Genomic DNA, 14,250 nt, shown 5'->3' on the forward strand with positions numbered 1-14,250 from the left:
CTCCTGCGAGGATCGCAAAGGGATTCGAACATGAGCCCTGCGCTTCTTGGCTAGCCACCCCACCTAAATTTTTCTTCCATATGAATCACACGAGGGGCACTTCAGGGTCCCCGGCAGTCATCCTCACATGTGCAGTCCAACAATGTCACCATCAGCAGAAGCAACCGCAGCCGGGTCGGCGGAGACCACCATTGCCAGTCTTCGCCAGAGCCTCTGCTCCGAATCGACACCTCTACCCATACGATTTCGAGCGCTGTTCTCACTGAAGCATGTTGCGCAAACCTCAGACGACCCCGCCACCGCAGACGACCCCGCCACCGCAGACGCCGCGATTGAAGCCATAGCAGCTGGCTTTGCTACACCTTCTGCGCTCCTAAAGCATGAGCTTGCCTATTGCTTGGGCCAGACAAAGAAGGATGCAGCCCTCAAGCCCTTGCGAGATGTGCTCTCAGATCTAAATGAGGATCCAATGTGTAGACACGAGGCTGCTGAAGCGCTCGGTGCGCTGGGGCACTCCGAGAGTCTAGAATTACTCAAGCACTTCCGTGATCGGGAGGGAGAGGCAGACGTTATCACAGAGACCTGCGAGATTGCGATTGATCGCATCGAATGGCAGAACTCGAAGGAGAGAGAAGCAGAGAAGCTGCGCCAAAGGTTTGAAAGTCCGCTTTATCTCAACGTGTCCTTAGTTAATCTGTCTAATAGCGACTTTGCCTCTATCGACCCAGCGCCCCCCATGCCCGAGTCCGGAAATACGATCGAAGACCTCGAGAAGACGTTGATGGACACCAAGCAACCACTTTTCATGCGCTACCGGGCCATGTTCGCTCTGCGCGACCTCGCCTCGCCTCCCGACCTGCCCACCGCGGAACAAGCCGTCTTGGCTTTGGCCAAAGGTTTCGCAGACAGTTCTGCCCTCTTCCGACATGAGATCGCATTCGTCTTCGGCCAGCTGTCCCATCCAGCATCGATCCCTGCCCTGACCGCGGCCCTCAGCGACGTGAACGAAGCGAGTATGGTGAGGCATGAGGCTGCTGAAGCTCTGGGTAGTCTTGGAGAGGAGGAAGGTGTCGAACAGACTCTGAAGAAGTTCCTCCACGATAAGGAGCGCGTGGTAGTCGAGAGTGTCATTGTCGCGTTGGACATGGCCGAGTACGAGAAAGGGACAGACGCAGAATATGCCTTGATACCGGAGACTGGCGCGGCTGCTGCATAATTTGATATCGTTGAAATAGACTGGATCAAAGTACGTTGATGGTGATCTAATTGGAGCACCCTAGTTGTTCTCCTGCCATCTGTCGCAAACGTTAGCACTCATGGTAACTTGCTCAGAGTGTCACTTACGATTCTCCACATTCACAAGTGTAGATGACAGTAGAACCCTCATCTGCACCGCGAAGCTGAACGTTTGCGTATGTCACTTGAGTACCGCCGCACTTTGGGCATGTTTCGTCCGCTTTGCTGCCCCTTTGGATGGTATGGCGCTCGACATTCTGCACATTGGACTGGAGCTTCTGTCTCAGGAAGGACGGGAAATCGGAAGGCTTGCTGTTCGTCAAAATCGTCTTGGAGCCAGTGTCTTTGTAATGTTAGACTGAAGATCATTCACTGGGCTCGAACCCAGGGTGTTTAATCCAAGCGTACCTCGATTCTCTGCGCCACAGCAGTCGCAAGTCAGAACATTCCTGTCGCTCCCTTTGGACGCAGGTAATAAATTACCGCAGTCTGTGCAAAAGACGAGCGAGCCGATAGCAGCCATTGGGAGTAGATTTGCGACGAATTGTGATGCTCATCAAGAGCCTCAAGTGGCTGCGACAAAAAATTTGGTCCGCAAGAAGTTTCGCGATGCAAGCGGGCGATAAGATAAGGCGGGCCGGAGAAGGTGGGCGGGCAGGTGTGATCGACTTAATAGGTGGATCCTGCCGTTCCTGACTTCATGCACGGCCCAATCGCGTCACCCTCATGCAAGGCTAACAGTGGCAGCTGCGATACGACTTGGATCGACCTAACTTGGGTGCCGAAGTTCACGGCGTCCGCAGACTTCTTCCATTTCACACCTGCAAACGCCATCTTCAGCGACCCAAATCTGCCGCTTGCTCGAGCCTCAACATCAGACGGCCGACCTAGGGAGCTTGGTTTCCGCAGCTGCGACCAACGTTTTGCGGCGGCCTCCGCTGAAGTACCTCTTCCAATCCCGCGACCGACCACGAGCGACCTCAGCCATGCTTCACGTGAAGCTCAGGTGACAAGGAAGTCAAGACAACACGATGGACAAGTCAAGGAGATTCAATGTGAATGGTATTGAGGAGATCAGGCCACGATCAACCTTCGGATCTCTCCCAGACACCTCACGTCCAATCGAGTTCCGAGATGCATTACCATTTTCTCCCAACACTACCACATTTCCCATTGCTCCTGGTGCGGTACAATCTCTATCTCGATGGGATAATCACTGACGACTACAGACCTAATACCGATGCCCACGGTCAGGCCCATCCCGTCCTCCCTCACCCTGAGAAACAATGTTCCATCGAACGCACTCGATAAACTGAATTCCGAGGCTACGCAAGAAGAAGGCCTGACACCTGACGGCAAGCATGCTATCGACAATATCGTGAACGATTTGAAGCTCTCCCAGCGCATGCAATAGTCAGTTCCAAGACCGACTCACTGCCAGTGGGCCATCAGCTAACTCGCCGTCAGTCAATTCAAGAACGTACAGATGAAGCCTCCGACGAGATCGAAAGAAACAAGATCTGTGTCGGAAAAGTCCTCCCCAATGGCCAAAGCTTTGTTTGGTCGCGTCGGCGACTACTTCAAAGCCTCCAAACGAGACGCGACAGCCACCAAAGCACCACCAGCCACGAATGGTTCAGCAAAGAAGCAGCATGCAAATAAGTCATCTCACGTCCCACCAGTTCCGTCGAATACAGCTCCCAATGCTCCCCAACCCAATGGGCTCTTTGAGCATAACAGCATAGCGTGGCACAATAATGCGAACTCTCAAGTAGTTGGCGGGTCGATAGAGCCATTCAAGGCTTTGGAACCGAAGGCCTTCATCGAAAATGGGTACCAAGAGTCCAGTCATGGTCAAACGCAGCATTCGCAACAGGTCATGAATCAGGCGCAGTTCACAGCACCGTATAAGGAGCCGCAGAAAGTGCACCAGCCCTCGATTCCTTCCGTAAACCAGCCTGCATTTACCATCGAAATCCCTAGGGCGCACATCAATCGCGACGAGTACATTGCTATTGGCGATGTGTCTGAAGAGCCGGCGAAGCTGTCCCATAAAAAGGATCGCCAGAGCCTCGCGGGCACCCTTGGGCCCATGGAGGAAACACTCGATCAGCGTCAAAGAGCAGAAGGTGCCTTGAAGGACCTGCTGCGACGAGCCTCTAATATCAATCGAGCTCTACATGCGGTGTCCACAATGGAGCCGGGATTCGACCATATTGTCGCAATGACAACGGAACAGGAGCCCGCTATTACAGCAGAGGAGCATAAGAAGATATACTCGGCCATCAACAAAGTCATATTGCATCGCCGCTTCGACAAGGTCCCTGTTGACGATTTGGTGCAAATTCTGCGCCTCAGCGAGGCCAGTATCAGGGCAGCTTCTTCCCTGGAAATGCAGGTTAACCACGAGTGGGATGAAGGATCCGTGGCTGCTTGGGTCGAGCAGCTGCCTGGTCTGGATGCAGGACTGCGAGCCGCACGGACAGCTATGCAAATTCTTACCGGCGGCCGCGAGGACCGCCAGCTGTACTCGGAGAGCTTGATCGAGAATAGCATCAAGGTTTTCCAGAAAGCTACTGAAGACGTGGTAGCGCCTCTTGTTGAACTTCGCAACTCAGGGCCGACGAGCTCAATCTTCAAGTTGCTCGTCAAGAACAAGAAGGACATCGCCATGATATTCAATAGCTGCCAGAAATTACTTGCTGTTTTCGCAGATCTCGTGGGCAAAGTACAGCTCGCTGATATGTCTCTCAACACCTTGGAGTTTGTTTCCTCGAACTTGGTGTTTGTCGATAATGCGTATTACGAGAAGGATTCTATCGTTGGCGTGCAGAAATTCGACGGGATTCGCACGGCCGCGATGGATTCGCTATGCCAGATATTCCTTACCAAGCCCGAGCAGAGACATGGAATCCTCAACGAGATCCTGACATCGCTCTCGAAATTGCCTGTCACAAAGCAAGGGTCACGTCAGTTTAAGCTTGCCGAAGGTGGCAATATTCAACCTGTCTCGGCACTTATCATGCGTCTTGTCCAAGCAAGCTCCGTGTCCCAAGGAAGAGACAGGAACCCGCTTCGCCAAGATATGGCACAACGGAGCGATATGGAAGCAGATGACGAAGATGAACTTCAAGCGCCCCAAAAGCCTGCCGCCAACTTTACTGTCAACTCAGAAGAAAATGGTGCTCAACAACCTGAGCTCGCTTTTGATGATCTCGATGCGGTGCTCAAACCTCTTGAAGCAGGCGCCTTCCACAGTGCAACCATGGTCATCAATTTCCTAGTCCAGCGCGCCGCTGTGTCTACCAAAACCGGTGATTCACCCTACAGGAATCTGTTGGACCTCTGTGTCGAAGATTTCGCTCTGTGCCTCAGTTCACAGGACTGGCCCGCTGCCGAGTTGCTGCTCCGATGCCTCATGTCCCAGATGAACACCCTTTTTGAAGGGGAGAAGACTGCGGCACCTGCCAAGAGCATGGCTCTCGAAGTCCTTGGCGTCCTTGCAGCGACTGTCTCGCGGCTGCGCTCGCAGGTGAAGAAGCTGTCCGGCAACACAGACACGAGCGGTACCAGTGATCTATCCTTTTTCTTGTCGGATCTCGCCGCCCATTGCTTGGACAAGACGGGTCGCCATGGCCAGGTACTCGCGTGGACAGGACCTTATCGAGTCGTCCTAGAGGCTATTGCCAAGCAGTCACTACAAGACGCCCACAAGACAGGCACGACCTCATTTGTGACGATCAGTTGGGCCGGTCGTTTGAGGAACGGATATAGCAATGCGACTGACGAGCACGAGGATAAGGAACAAGAGCTTGGTCGTCTGGCATACCGACTCAGAATGATGATTCAAGACCAGGGTTGGCTTGCCAGCCATTTCGACTTCACCCTCGGCACGGAAACAGACACCAAACTGTCATATGCCGTTACGTTGCTTGGCCTACCTCTCTGCGAAGCACTTGACCATATGCTCAACATCCTGCTCAGGTCAATGACCAACGATCAAGTCTCCATTCGCAACAGAAGCTTGAAAAGCATCAGCCAGGTCGTTGAGACTGATCCCTCGATCCTAGATGGCCCCCTACTTGTTGACCGAATCATCGAATGCGCGAACGATGCCTCGATACAAGTTCGCGAATCTGCTCTCACTCTGATGGGTAGTTGCATCCAAATGAGGCCCAGGTCAGAGCCCGATTTTGCTCCGGAGATCACAAAGCGCATCAGCGACACCGCCCCTTCTGTGCGCCGTCGCGCGCTGAAGCTTGCTCGCGATATTTACCTGCGTAATAAAGAAGCCGGACTTCGGAGCAGTATAGCGTCGGAATTCCTCCGCCGTGTGTCTAGTGAACCAGAGGAGTCAGTCCGCGACACTGCTCGACAAATGCTAGAGGAAGTGTGGTTCGCACCATACTACTCCATGGAAGACACCCCCAAGTTTCAAGCAGCACTTGCCGATCATACAGCAGTCATGATACGCACCGCTAATGGCGCTGACAAGCTTGAGACAATCTTTCAAACGGTTTTGAAGGCGGCGAACCCCGGGCCCTCTGGCCCATTTGCCTTGTGTACGAAATTGGTGGCCAACCTATTCGACTTTATCAACAATCCCGTGTCTGATGACCCGAACGTTCCTTCAGGTCAAGATGCGACAAGTCTATTGACAACTTTTGCAAAGTCGGACCCACGTCTGTTCACCTTTGAGCAAGTTCGACTTCTGAAGCCACTGCTCGCGAGTAAGGATACCAATGATGCGGATGACCTGATTGCGTTCAGAGGAATTCTCGCAATCCTACGCAATGTATTGCCCCAACTGTCATCTGTTCACGTTGGTTTTATCACTGAGCTCAAGACCTTGCTTGTGCCGAAAGTCGGTAAAATCTCGACTCCTGCAGCGCTGGACGACCTGTTATCCTGCTTACGTGTCATCCTTGACCTACTGAAGGATATGCAGCCCGCAATTGCCTTGACCAGGTCCGTCCTGATGGGCCTTGGAAAGATGGCTCAGGTACCAAATCAACAGCCATCCAAGAAGCCAGCAGCAGCTCGGATCTTGGAGCCATCCGAGTCGAAAAAGTTCATTGTGTACACTTCTCTTCTCGGGAGACTCGCCCTCCACTTCGACGTCGAGAGCTTTCAGGCGCTCAAGACTGATGGGGAAAACAGTTCGGTCTCACGGACCATGGTGGATAGGCTTGCGCCCTTTGCATCTCAAGATCAGCTCGTCGAGGTGCGCAAGGCGGCTATTGGGTGTTTGGCAACTGTTTGTCAAGCCTGGCCGCGCAACTACACTCTACCCAAAGTCTGGTCCCTATTCCAAAAGGCATTTATGGAGAGGAACCCTGAGCTGGAACTTGTCATCCTGAGCTCTTTTAAGGAATTTCTGCTCACTGAGGAGAAACGTTCGGAAGCAGCGAGCAAAATCTCGGAAGGCGAAAAGAAGAAACTCACTGTCATGGGCGGTACCTCATACGACGACGTGGCGAGTGCTACGACGCAGCGCTTCCTCCCCGACATTACACGCATCTCCTTGTCTGGTCACCAAAACGCGTTCACCGCTCTCCAGGTCCTGGGGAGCATCAACAGACAGGGCTTAACTCACCCAAAGGAAGTTGGCGTCACCTTGATTACGCTGGAAACCTCCCCTCACCAAGTCATCGCGAGGATGGCCCACAAGGAGCACAAGGCCCTGCACGAGAAGCATGAGTCCACACTCGAGCGGGAGTACGTCAAAGCTATCCAGGCGGCTTACGAGTACCAACGTGATGTCTGCCAGGACACAAGAGGTGCTCGTCTTGAACCAGGCGAGGCGAAACTGCATCACTTGATGGACATTCTCAAGATCAGCAAGATGAAGAATCGACAACGTCTCTTTGAAAAGCTGAGCACTTTGGTCCAATTTGACCCGTTTCAATTTGATGCGACCCCGGATATGCCATCTCAGGTCGATTTCACGAGGTTCATCATGGACAATCTTGCTTTTATTGAATACCAGACCGTTGGCGAACTTCAGACAATTGTCCGCAAGCTGGAGCAACTTGTCACGTCCACAGGTGCGACAGTCGCACAGGTCATCGACTCGGAGGTTTTCAACAACAGGATTGAAGAAACCTACGATGATCAAGGCCAAGACCAGCTCAACCAGCAGCTGAGTGGCGAAGGCACCGAGACAGAGGTCCCTCAGCTACCTCACAGCGTTGAACCCGCCCGTTTGCGGCAACTAGCTGCTGCGTCTGTGATCTTGCTCATGATTTGGGGGACACGAACGTATCTCCGAAAACTGTACGGAATGGGCACATCCCGAAGTGACAGCAAGGCCAAGGCATTGGCCAAGGACCAGAACCGATCACCCACGAAAACCCAAGGTGTTCACTCTGACCGTTACTGGGATGAGATTACACCACTGCCAAACAGCCTTCAGTCGAGGGACGACATGATCAGAAAGTGCAAGGACTTGGTGGAATTGATGAGCGTTGATAGCGAATTCAAGGTCGCTGATGAGGATGACATGGACATGGAAGACCCCGGCACTCCTTCGCCCAATGAAGATGGCGAAGACAACGAAGAGGGCGCACTGGGCAGGAAAAGAAAGAGCAATTCGGCTACACCCAGCGGCCGAAAGAAGAGGGCCAGGGAGAGCTCTCAGCCTCGCAAGCGAGGGCGGCCGCGCAAGAACCCTGTTGCTGAATCCTCGCGGGCGACGGCGGGCGATTCGGACGAAGAGTGGATTTGACTTGCACACGGAAGCGACGGCGTTGAAAGATGGAGGAGCAACTCGAGGGCTTTCACGGTGGTGTTTTAATTCGGGCGTTGTGCGGATCTGGGATTGTAATTGTGATTCGGAGATACCTTACTCTAACTTTGCTGCAGACAGAATGGGCGCGAGGGAACGCCCACGCGGCATTCATAGACCAGACTTGCTAGATGGCTAGATCATACAACATGCAACCTCGGCGGCATGGACAATGTTCCATACCGAATGCCTACTCACCCTTCTTCGCCTTGGAACTGGTGCTCAAGCCCAGTCCTTCGAGCTGAACGCTGCCCCTTCTAAGGAGTGACATTGGACTGCCCATTCTCATACTCGCACCACCTCCACCAGGATAGCTGGCTCCATCACCGCCCAGCACGCCAGGCGGCAATCCTAGCGTCGGGATGCTCGCCTCCGGCACAGCCTCTAGGTTGGACAGCGGCCCAATTGTGGATGGTGTGCTCGGCACGGCGTGTCCTCTTTCGGTGACCTCTCTCCACAACTCCTCCAGCGCCGGGGCGTTGTAGCAGAAGGACTCGAATTCCTCCTTGATCGTCTCTGGCTCCGAGATGATGGGGGCGGGCATACTGTTATTCGGTACAGGCTTGAGCGCGGGCGACTGGTGGTAGAATGCCGGCTTGACCATGGGTGAGGGTATCGGTGTCGGCTCGGGGATGTTGTAGGCACTGCTGGGTCCGCCCGTGGATATAACGCGCCCGCTGGTGCCAATGTGTGCCTGTTGATGCTCCGATCGATCCGGGTTGGTGCGCATCTGCTCGCGGAGATTGAAGGCGCGGTTGTTGTACAGACGGTTGGCTAGCAGGAGGATATCGCCATCATCATTAATCTGAGCAATAAGTCCGCCGGAGCGATGGATGTACTGGGGATACTTGTAGTCCGGCTTGCCCCAGGAGTAGCGCACGTCGACATTGGAGGGGAATGCCGACGCCGCTTCAAAGTCCAATACGAAATCGAATTTCTTGAGCAGCGCCGTTTGATAGTGATTCTTGCCAAACGACGGTGGCTGAACGGGCGAGTCTGAAGACGCACTGGATCGTTCCGTGTGGACATCAGGGGGTGGCGCTGCAAGCTTGATCAGGTACGGCTTTCGAAAGGGATTGGTGTCTGTGATTGTAGACGCTTCTCTGATGGGCACTTCCACTAGTCGAAGTCCATACTGGCTTGCTTCTCTGGCCCAGGATTCGACTGCATCCTCGACCAGCTTCGATGTAGCGTTCATCCAGTCGATCCGGATGTGGTAGCAGTTGTCGGGGTTATGGAGACGGTCATAGTGTAGGTTGATCTGCTCAGGCCGGTACGACCTCTTTCGATGATCAACATCATACCTGATCATCTTGCTTAGGTCAACACGCGCTCGTTTGGTGCGGTATTGCCCGCCAGGCATAGTTGGCGTCGTAGACGAGGACGTCGGAGAGCCCTCGCTTAGCGTTGGCCTGGTGCCTAGGCGAGGAGAGTCGCGGGCTGGACCGTCCACCATCGGCGTTGGGGGAACAGAATTGTCGCGGCGTTTGTTGAACCAACCAGGCTGTGGTTTGGATACCTCGCTGGCGAATTGGTAGAAGTAATTGCCGTCGCGGAACTGATGTCGCTTCTCAACGTGCACGAAGAGGCCCTTGATCTTGTTATCAGCCTTGTGATCGCCGCCGTCCTTGTCCTTCGTCTTGCTTTCGTCAGGCACCATGAGCGCATTTCCCAATGCCTCTGCATCTTCGCGGCTGTTGAGGTCCTCGAAATTGTCCAAGAGCCATGTGGTCATGTCAGATCCAATGAAAGAACTATGGTGCAAGCGCAGATGCCATCTTCGATTCTTGAGAGGCACACCCCCATTCTCGACGGGTTGCTGCATCGCCTCGGCCAGGGCAGCGAGGTTGAGCTTGGATTTCTGGAACTTTTCCTTGCTCGAGACAAGCTGTTTTCTCCGGGCTCCCGCCTCCAAGCCTTCTGTAAACCGGAGGGTCTCAAGTTCAGCGTTAACGACTACGGACGGGTCATCAGTCTTGTACACGATGTTGAGCGGACTTGACTCCGTGCGCCGCTTGTTGCCGCTACCAACAGACAGAAAGCGACGTTCTGACGGTGGGATGTAGCGATGCTTCTGCCACAGCTGTGCGAGGCGATTGATCCCTTCGATGCGTACTTCCTCGGGATTGTCGCCAAACTTGGGGTTTGTATTGGAGATCTGCTTGTTCAGGAGTGGAATGAGGACGAAGCGTGCCCTCCAAAACCGCAAGCTCTCCATCATTTCATCATGATGACCCGCAAGATACGAATCGATGGTGTTCCAGTTGCGTTCTGGGTTTGGCGTGAGAATATCAATCTGCTGCGTCCGGTACGAGTCGTCGAGCAGGGTGCGGATCGCAGGCTTGTAAATCTGGGAGAACCCTTGCGAAGCGGCGGAAGCCTTTGGCGGTTTTCGCACGTAGATGTTGATCTCAACTTCCGTCTCGTTCACGCAGGAGAGTTCATGAATCGTGTTGCCAACAGACATGTAGACGCTCGTCCCATCCTCCAGCGGTTGGTCCCGAGAGAAGATGTCGGCAAGTTTGATGACCTTTTGCCCCAAGGCACGCGCCACAGCTGGGCCGATGACTACCTGAAAGCCTTGCGAGAAACGCAATGCGATCAGCTCTTTCATAAAATCTTGTCGCGTTTTCGGTTCCTCCGCCATCTCATCGTCTGGGTTCTGATCGACGTTATATGGGTGACGCTGGTATTCTGAGTCAAATTGCGCCTTGGAAGGGAAATACTCTGTCGTCAAGGGTACAGCCGCAGGACAGCACAATGCTTTCCATTTCTGAACCTTCATCTCAGAAGTTTCTGGGAATACATGCTGCCACCGACTGTAGAGCACTGCGTCGTCGATGCGGTGTCTGTCCGGGTTTGAAGGATTCAGCAGCGTCAGCCACGGCGTGACAGCTGTCGTTGGAGACAACTCAAACGTTTGTTCGGGGACAGCCCCAGCTCGTAGCTTGTGGGTATACACCTTGTGTGCATCCTCCGCCCTCAGAGCATTCGAGTGTTGTACGTCACGGTCCTCGCCATACCCATCTCGACGTGAGCTCAATATCGAGGCTGGTCGTGCCGCGATTTTGGACTGGGTTTCGCTCATTTCAGGTCTGGTATTCGCTGACCCCTTGACAATAGGTATACTGGGGGTCGTTGCGATATCCTTGGAGCTTTCTTCGGCCACTCCTGTCATCGGCCGCCGGGTTGACACAGAAGACGACCGACTCGCGATTGTTTTCGGTGACGACGGCCGGAAGTTTGCCAGAGCAAGACTGTTAGACTTGGTCTCTGTTGTCAACTGTGCCGGTGCCACCGTCTCGGTCGACACCTTTGTCTCAATAGCCTTTGGCGCAGCCAACCCAAAACCACGCTGACTGAGGCTGAATTGTCTCATGAATTTGGGCGGCTTCGCAGAGCTTGTGCCCGCAGCGGAGCTAGTCGCCGTTTCTGCGATCTTGCTAGTTTTCGGGGGCGGTGGCATCGGGCGCACTGGCTTTTCCAACTCTGTCAAATTCATGGAAAGCTTCCTTGTCGAGTTCTTGAGCCCTTTCATCTTCGCGTCAGGTAGAGATGTGCCAAACAGCTTGGCGTCATTGTTCAACTGTCGCCTCGTATCATCGTCTAATTCATGCGCGTGTCTCGATGAATGCATGGTTCTCTTACGCCGCGGAAGCTTGGCCCGAGTGTCGTCGTACTCCTTCAGCTGCTTCCACAAAGACTTTTCACCTGGCCGGTCGTGCTTCTCTGGGTGAAACTTTTGGAATCCGTAGACATGATCAAACAGCCCGTCCGGTATACGCTTATTCGGCACGTATATAACGTCGTCAATGCTGCTGTTTCGCCGCATCTTCGGCGAGGTTGGCTCCAGCGCTGCCGACGGAAACGCAGGGTCTGACTGGAGAGATTGTGTCTCAATCTCATTAGTCTCGAGAACACTTCTCATTTGCAAGTCGTACATGCGACACCTCATTGTGTACTCGTCTTCCTTGTCCTTTTCGACTTTATTGGAAACCGACAGCGCGATCCCTTCGTACGAGAGCGCCTCGTCGGACGCCCCTGTCCAGAAAGACACATGCAGCCACTGGGGTAACGCATAGCACCACTCATCTTGTTTCATTGCCGAAGGCGCATAGTGATGGCGCGCTGGGCTCGATGACTTTGATGGGGAAAACGACCCTGACTGGTAACTCCCAGCAATAGGAGTCTGGAACGCCGGCGTGCTATCACGACTGTGGTATGATCGAGATAGAGCGTTCTGGCGATCGGCATTCTTGTCGTCCAGGTTTGGATTGCGATATTTGAACAGCGGCACTGAGTGAAGTGGCATCCGTGGCAAACATATCAGGTCAATGCCAATACCATTGCCTACCAGTGCCTCGGTTGTCCTTCTGAGGGTTTCATAGTCGACTTCGTAGACACCTGGTCCTGGGCTGATCACAATGATGGAGATACCCGTCCTCGTCAAGTCCCTGTCAATGTAATCATGGGCAAATTGAGAGGAGGCAAGGTGGATGGCCTCCAGAACATTGCCGTACATGGAGAGGGTCGGTTCTGCTTTGATAAAATTCGAGGGGAGGTCCTCCAGTGTCTCCCCATCGCCATCATTGTGGTTCGTGTTGGATTGCGCTCTTTGATGGTGCAAACTGAAGTCTCTCCGAAATGAGTTGAATTCCTTCTTGAGTTGATGCAGAATCGTCGTCCACTCGCCACTGGCCATGTCACTCACAACTACGCGATAAAAGTCCTTGTAAGGCCGTTTACTCCCTGAAGGTTGAATGCCAGTGTAGTAGTCGTCATTCAGTCCCTCTGCCGCGAAGTCCGTTGTAAGGCCGGTGTCGTACTCCACACGCGCAAACATGACGATGCTGACGAGGTGCTTCACCTTGAGCGAGGCCCATCTTTTGAACAGTGCCGGCAGGAAACCGTTCACAACCTTGTTGAACATGATCTCGCCAGAGTTCTCCGAGTCAAAGTCCCACATCTCCCTGGACATTTGGATGAAGAGGACATATCTCGCTGATTCACTCCGGAATATCGGCCGGGTGTCTCTCGTAAAGAACCCGGAGTGAACGCGTCGACCTCTGACAAATACCGCCGTGACCTGAGCCTTGATAGTGCCCATGAACAGAACGGACTGCCCCTTGTAGATTGTACGCTGTGTGAGCTCGCCGACAGTCAGCCTCCACAAGTCTGCCCGTGAGAGATACTGGTCTTTGAAGAGAAGTTCGACGTGGGTTGCCTCGATTGCCGGGTTATAATCGTCGATCTGACCTTGGTTAGCTCAGAGAACCATGACAGCAAGGGAGCACGCACTGGCGAGAGGATGACCTGGGCACCCTTTTTCATCCCGAATGCATCGGCAATGTGCCTTGCCACACATATATCCACCTCTGGCTGCTTGCTCTTCATATCCTTGGACATATCCTTCGCGATAAAGACATAGCGACTGCTGATGTAGTCCTGGTCTAGCAAAGAGAACTTGCTGTTGCCGCGACTGCTTGGCGCTTTGCTCAGACTCCCATACAAAGTCTTTGATTTTGATGACTCGTCTCTGATTGCCGTGATTGCCATAAGCGATTCGGGTCGGACAAAGGTGCCCAGCCGGTCGAAGTTGAGGACGACCTCATCCTTGGAATAGCCATCATTGACGCTTATCGTACAATATCGCTCCCTTGGCAGCGGACGCGCCTCTTTGATAGTGGAGTGCGTCGACACGCTGCGTATCGAGGAGGGCGAATCTACCGAGGATCGATCAGGACTCGAGGCACTGGACTCGCCATGGCGCAGGCGCGACCATTGTAGTCCTCTTCGTGGGCCGGCGGAGGCATTGCGAGACATGGGGTCGGCGCGGGGCTTGTCGCTTAGAAGCTCAAGTCGGGAAGGGTCGCATGGCTTTGGAGCTCATGTGTAATTCTACTTCGCACAATTGAGAGTACGGATCACCCCGAGTCGCGACGATGGCGGCGGCAACGTGATGATGGCATGCATGGCTGGCGACGTCCCGCTGCACGGCAGAATGACAGCTGCAGGTACCGTTCTGGGGTACACCGCCTTCCTCTCTGAGCTAACCTCAAGTCCTCAACCTTGTGAGCTTCGGAACGTGCACCCCAATAGATTATACAATTCTACTAAATGAAGTCTAATTAGTTTAGCTTCTTGGAGCCTTCGCGATACATACCCCGGCAAGGGATAGGTCAGCGGCTAATACTTGGCGAGATCAATCGCTTCGGGTCACACAAAGC

The 14,250-nt window shown here is 53.7% G+C and overlaps 4 protein-coding genes across 4 annotated transcripts; 2 read left to right on the forward strand and 2 right to left on the reverse strand.

The window, feature by feature from the left end:
- Window positions 1-142: 142 nt before the first annotated feature.
- On the forward strand, window positions 143-1,216 carry F5Z01DRAFT_678902 (deoxyhypusine hydrolase; the record flags this gene model as incomplete). The annotated part of the gene is made up of 2 exons (XM_046265480.1): window positions 143-654; window positions 706-1,216. 2 exons carry the CDS (start codon window positions 143-145, stop codon window positions 1,214-1,216), a joined length of 1,023 nt encoding a protein of 340 aa, XP_046122979.1.
- A 60-nt stretch (window positions 1,217-1,276) lies between these two features.
- Window positions 1,277-1,759, reverse strand: F5Z01DRAFT_669791 (transcription factor S-II; the record flags this gene model as incomplete). The annotated part of the gene is made up of 3 exons (XM_046264473.1): window positions 1,277-1,295; window positions 1,345-1,579; window positions 1,645-1,759. 3 exons carry the CDS (start codon window positions 1,757-1,759, stop codon window positions 1,277-1,279), a joined length of 369 nt encoding a protein of 122 aa, XP_046122980.1.
- A 514-nt stretch (window positions 1,760-2,273) lies between these two features.
- Window positions 2,274-8,088, forward strand: F5Z01DRAFT_22882 (sister chromatid cohesion protein Mis4). The gene is made up of 2 exons (XM_046258286.1): window positions 2,274-2,649; window positions 2,704-8,088. The coding sequence occupies exons 1-2, from the start codon at window positions 2,477-2,479 to the stop codon at window positions 7,961-7,963; spliced, it is 5,433 nt and encodes a 1,810-aa protein (XP_046122981.1). The 5' UTR covers window positions 2,274-2,476; the 3' UTR covers window positions 7,964-8,088.
- F5Z01DRAFT_22878 (uncharacterized protein) lies at window positions 8,089-13,969 on the reverse strand. The gene is made up of 2 exons (XM_046258285.1): window positions 13,322-13,969; window positions 8,089-13,274 (listed from the first exon to the last, which is right to left on the reverse strand). Exons 1-2 carry the CDS (start codon window positions 13,844-13,846, stop codon window positions 8,214-8,216), a joined length of 5,586 nt encoding a protein of 1,861 aa, XP_046122982.1. The 5' UTR covers window positions 13,847-13,969; the 3' UTR covers window positions 8,089-8,213.
- Window positions 13,970-14,250: the final 281 nt, after the last annotated feature.

Source organism: Emericellopsis atlantica (genome assembly GCF_019669845.1).
Source record: "Emericellopsis atlantica unplaced genomic scaffold F5Z01scaffold_1, whole genome shotgun sequence".
In the NCBI taxonomy this organism is placed as follows: Eukaryota; Fungi; Ascomycota; class Sordariomycetes; order Hypocreales; family Bionectriaceae; genus Emericellopsis; species Emericellopsis atlantica.

Coding starts and splice junctions, on each gene's coding strand:
- F5Z01DRAFT_22882 (XM_046258286.1), top strand. CDS start 2,477: ATGCCCACGGTCAGGCCCATCCCGTCCTCCCTCACCCTGAGAAACAAT. Junction 2,650..2,703: donor CTCTCCCAGCGCATGCAATA/GTCAGTTCCAAG, acceptor ACTCGCCGTCAG/TCAATTCAAGAACGTACAGA.
- F5Z01DRAFT_22878 (XM_046258285.1), bottom strand. CDS start 13,846: ATGTCTCGCAATGCCTCCGCCGGCCCACGAAGAGGACTACAATGGTCG. Junction 13,275..13,321: donor CCCAGGTCATCCTCTCGCCA/GTGCGTGCTCCC, acceptor AACCAAGGTCAG/ATCGACGATTATAACCCGGC.